Here is a 4835-nt window from a genome sequence, read left to right as displayed (position 1 = left end):
ACAAAAACGTATCACTTTCATACGGAATGGGAGGAAGACTTTTTTTTCACGATGTCATTTTCGAAGTGCGTTTGCCTCATCTGCCAGGCTGCCATCGCAATGCCAAAGAAGGGAAATGTGGAGCGGCATTTTCGAACTGTTCACGGAAAATACGACACTACATTCCCGCCGAAAAGCGAGCTAAGAAAGAAAAAGGTGAAGGAACTAAAATCCCAGTTGTCCGGACAGCAGTCATTTTTCACACAACAAACTTCAAAAGCGAAAGCCGCCACCGAAGCATCGTTCCGGGTGAGTCACATCATCGTTAAAAACAAGAAGTCTTTTCAAGATGGAGAGATGGTAAAAGAGGCATTCGTTGAAGCAGCTGACTCATTGTTCCGAGACTTTAAAAATAAGGCAGAAATAACATCTTCGATCAAAGCTCTCCAGCTGTCAAGAAGTACAGTTACACAGCGCTGTGAAGCCATGGCGGAGGATTTAACCCAGCAACTTTGGAAGGACATCGGAGATTGCCAGTGTTTCTCACTGCAGTTGGACGAATCTACGGACGTGAGTGACACAGCCCAGGTGTGCATTTTCATTCGTATGGTGTTTACTGATATCACTGCAAAAGAAGAGCTATTAACAGTCCTGCCCATGAAAGAACAGACGCGAGGAGAGGACATATTTCAGTCGTTCAAAAACTTTATCGAGAAAACCCAGCTCCCAGTGTACAAATTGGTGTCTATTACCACAGATGGAGCACCCGCAATGGTTGGCCACTTGAATGGATTTATTGCCAAGTGCAGGCAGGACGATGCTTTCCCGGACTTCCTAAATTACCATTGCATAATCCACCAACAAGCGTTATGCGCTAAAATGCTCAACATGAAGGAGATCATGAATGTTGCAACGAAGATCGCCTGTTCTATTCGCGCCAGATCTCTTCAAAGACGGTTATTTCGTGCACATCTAGAGAAGGCTGACTGCGACCACTCTGAGTTGTTGCTACACACTGACGTGAGGTGGCTTAGTCGAGGGAAATTCCTGCAAAGATTTCGAGAGCTCTGTCCGGAAATTAAGGAGTTTTTCCGTGTAGCTGGACAAGCAGAATACATGCAACTTAATGACGGTCAGTGGCTGTTAGACTTGGCATTTTTAACCGATCTGACAAACATGTTGAATGACCTTAATCTACAGCTGCAAGGAAAAGACAAAACAGTGATCAACATGATCAGCTCAGTTAATGCTTTCAAACGAAAGATGCAACATCTCTCTTTAAAGCTGCAGCGCCATGATTTGATAAACTTTCAAAACCTGGCGTCAGAGCTGGAGATGCAGGGGATGGCCTGTTTGCAACTTGACAGTGCACGCTACACAGAGCAGATTGACAATTGTCTGTCAGAGTTTGACAAACGCTTTCAAGACTTTTCTTTGCTCGAGCCAGTCGCTACCTTCATGTGCTATCCTTTTCGGGAAGATGCTGATGTCGATTCACTCGCATCAAAAATTGCAAAACTATTTCACCTGAACTCTTCTGGAGTGGAAGATGAGATTTTGACACTACAAGCCGACATTGAGCTGAAGTCCAGAGATCATGGACAGTTCTGGAACTTACTCACAGAAGTAAAGTACCCCAACATGAGGAAATGTGCTGCCTCTTTGACTGCATTATTCGGCTCCACTTATTTATGTGAGTCATCATTTTCCCACATGAACATCATTAAGTCCAAGTACCGTTCCACCATGACTGATGAACATTTGGAAGTGTGTTTGAGGCTGGCCGTCACCAGCTACTGTCCGGACTATGCATCCCTGGCTGATTCAATTCAGTGCAAGTCATCAGAGTAAACTCAGGTAATGACAAAAAATTTACATTGTTAATTGTGTTGTGAAATATTGGATATTGCGGTTATGCATGTATATACATTGTAGATATAAAGAATCCTCAATATATTTATAAATGAGTATATGTTTTGGATTTTTGTAGTGGGTAGATCATGTTGACTTGGTCATTTTATAAGTAGCTCACATGCGGAAAAAGTGTGAGCACCCCTGGCTTAGCACAACAACAACAACAACAAAAAGGCGCTCTCTCACCCAGGAAACACACAGTCCCAGAGCGCGTCACCCTGTAACCATGGCAACCGTAATGCTGCCGCCTGGAACAACAGAACAAACGAAACCCAAACAGTCCTGACCCGCGACAATATGAAACAGGAAAGTACCGCCGTGTAATCCATTTATTTCAACAAAGTAACTGTATTCTAAATACCACCTTTTAAATCAGTAACTGTAACGGAATACAGTTACTCATATTTTGTATTTTAAATACGTAACGGTGGTACATGTATTTCGTTACTCCCCAACACTGGGCGCAGGTACATCATTAGGTGGGGTTAGTCCTTTTTGGGTGGAGGTGCTGCAGTCTTTGGGTGTTACCTGGGCTTACCTGTAGGAGGGGAGGCACTGCTTTCTGCCAGGCCCCATCAGGCTCCATTAGCTGTCCTTGTAGCTGAGATGATTAAATATTTTAAAATAAGACCAAAGTTCCTACAGACTCTGGTGGTACAGACAGACAGACCTCCTCTCAGCCTCTGAGACTGAAGACGTCACCTGGATGATGATGATGATGTTTCTCCCACTGACATCCAGATGATCAGCGTTTTGAGATTTCCTCACCTGGATGATTGAGCACGCATCACGACGAGTTGACTGAAACATATTCAATCATTGCCTTTTGGTCAGGCTCCCCAAACTAGAACATTAATTGGATAATCTCCCCGAGGCCACGCCTACACCTGTGCGCCGAAGGCAGAGACTGCAGATTCGTTGACCTCCTTTAAATGACACAAACCCACTGAACTCCAGTCTCAGAGCAGTTCTATATTTTAATGCACAGATATTTTTCTCTTTAAACCATATTCAGAAATAAAAGCACATTATTTAAAATCCTATGCACTGTGCCTTCTCTCATTCTTCCACTAAAAGCTTTGGGGAATGCCGACCTAAAGCAGCGGGATCACCTTTGACCCCACCTGTGTCCGCTCCCATTACATCCCATTACCACCATTCACGGCTCTGAGAGGAGGTCCCTGGTGGCAGCGTGTTCTCGCGGTGCACTCCGGGGGGGGAGGGTTCAGCTTCTCCTCTCCATCACTTCGTCCCTCCATTCATCCATCATCAGCGGGCTGCTAAATGGAGCAGAGCGCCTCGCTTCTGACCCCTTTCAATGAGCCACGGGGTCTTCCAGGGGTGCCGCGCTCCCTGTGGTCCCGGGGGGTGCAATTTGGATCAAGCCGCTCACGTCGGTAATGTCCTGTTGCTTTCAGGCTACATTAAGCCTCTGGACATAGCCTCCATCTACTCCACGCAGACCTCTGCACCTCCGTCTGTCTGCATACAGACGTCCTTTCACTCGGCAGCCTCAGGTTTGGTTCACGCGAGGAGAAAGAAAGCAGAAGGAAAAGGGAAATAAATCTGTCTTAACTTAATGCATTCGAGGAGAAAGTCGCACATTTTAATTGTGACACAAATTTTCCTTGGAGAGCTGTAAATCCCAATCTTTCCATTATTCCCGAATCTCCGTGCATCTCTGCCTACCCGTACATACTCGCTCATCTACCACCTCTCTATCCCATCAACAAGTCCTCACGCTCCCCTCTCAACACTTCTCCTGCCACTCATCCATCCACTTGTCTCCCCCCATCCATCAGTGCATTTACTCCCTCTGTGCCTTTAGCACTTCCGCGCTCCCCCGTCCATTATTTCATCCCTCCCTTCTTATTTTCCTCGGACCATTCAGTCTCTCCATCCATCTATGCCAGCCTCCGTCCATTCCTCATTTCAACCATCCATCCTTTACTGCTGTCACCTTCTTCTTCACTCAGAGGTCATTTCTGTCCAGCGGCAGTCTGCCTGTCAGAGCCCTTCAACCCCGGCGAGTGAAGAGAAGCTCATCAAAGATATCGAGATCTGAGCCGAGCAGCCTGAGCTCACGGGGATTACTGCACCCAGACCGAGCACATTATTAGGAAATACTGCCATGTTCAACATTCACCATAGGACATATATGACAGGAAGTGAAGACAAGTAGGATATTTAGACTGTGTACCTCAGTAGGAGTCGCTGGCATGTTGAAGAGACTGATCGAGGATGTGTCAGCTGCAGGTCTGAGGAGGGAAGCCTGTGAATCCCACAGACGTTTGCAGCTGGGAGCCACTGGATTCCTCCTGAGGTCAACGTCCTGTTTCAGGACGAAACACCTGATGATCCCACGGTCTGTCAGCTGTGGACTGGCTGGCGTGGGATCATCAGAAGACAGAAGAGCTCTGAGTGTCCTTCAAGAAGCCTGGAGAACTTTTCCTGAAGATACTTAACAAGATGATAGAAAAGCTGCTCACACCAAACAATTTTAAACTCACAAATGTATTAATTTATTATAAATGAATCGAGGGCCCACTGACATAGACTGTACGTAAAAGATGGACAGAGCCACCCAGCGAGTCTCGTTTTGAAGCCTCGAGCTCGAGTCATCTGTTGTGTCACCTGTGCTTGAACGGAAAGGAAGCTGCCACCAATCACATCAGTGTGTCCATCTTTTAGATACAGTCAGTGACGGCGGCACTTTCTTTACACTTTTTATATTTGATTCTTTGGTTTATTTGATGTTTTTTTTAAAGACTCGAGGGTTCGTCCTCGCTCATGTTTCAATTAAAACAAACGAATCCTCACATAAAATTCTGTCCATTACTTTCTGGAGCTTTTGATCCTTCCTCACAAAGAAGACATTGATCATTTTTGTGTTATTGGCCGACACTCAGCTCCAGATTATTGGATTTGTGACAATCATCCAA

The 4835-nt window shown here is 45.7% G+C and overlaps 1 protein-coding gene across 1 annotated transcript; it reads left to right on the top strand.

The window, feature by feature from the left end:
• The first annotated feature begins 465 nt into the window (after positions 1-465).
• On the top strand, positions 466-3958 carry LOC146646310 (general transcription factor II-I repeat domain-containing protein 2-like). The gene is made up of 3 exons (XM_085392217.1): positions 466-1813; positions 3312-3410; positions 3870-3958. The coding sequence occupies exons 1-3, from the start codon at positions 466-468 to the stop codon at positions 3956-3958; spliced, it is 1536 nt and encodes a 511-aa protein (XP_085248343.1).
• The last annotated feature ends 877 nt before the right edge of the window (positions 3959-4835 follow it).

This window comes from Rhamphochromis longiceps, linkage group LG19 (assembly GCF_057381845.1).
Source record: "Rhamphochromis longiceps isolate RC_006_pf linkage group LG19, R_longiceps_female_GT1.1, whole genome shotgun sequence".
In the NCBI taxonomy this organism is placed as follows: Eukaryota; Metazoa; Chordata; class Actinopteri; order Cichliformes; family Cichlidae; genus Rhamphochromis; species Rhamphochromis longiceps.
Note: the sequence above shows the minus strand (reverse complement) of the source record. Positions and strands in the feature narration are given on the sequence as shown.

What these genes read in the sequence shown, in the direction of transcription:
- LOC146646310 (XM_085392217.1), top strand. Translation starts at nt 466, where the DNA reads ATGGCGGAGGATTTAACCCAGCAACTTTGGAAGGACATCGGAGATTGC. An exon ending in CCTGGCTGATTCAATTCAGT is followed by an intron (nt 1,814 to 3,311) that starts GCAAGTCATCAG and finishes TGTTGCTTTCAG; the next exon opens with GCTACATTAAGCCTCTGGAC. An exon ending in CTTTCACTCGGCAGCCTCAG is followed by an intron (nt 3,411 to 3,869) that starts GTTTGGTTCACG and finishes TTCTTCACTCAG; the next exon opens with AGGTCATTTCTGTCCAGCGG.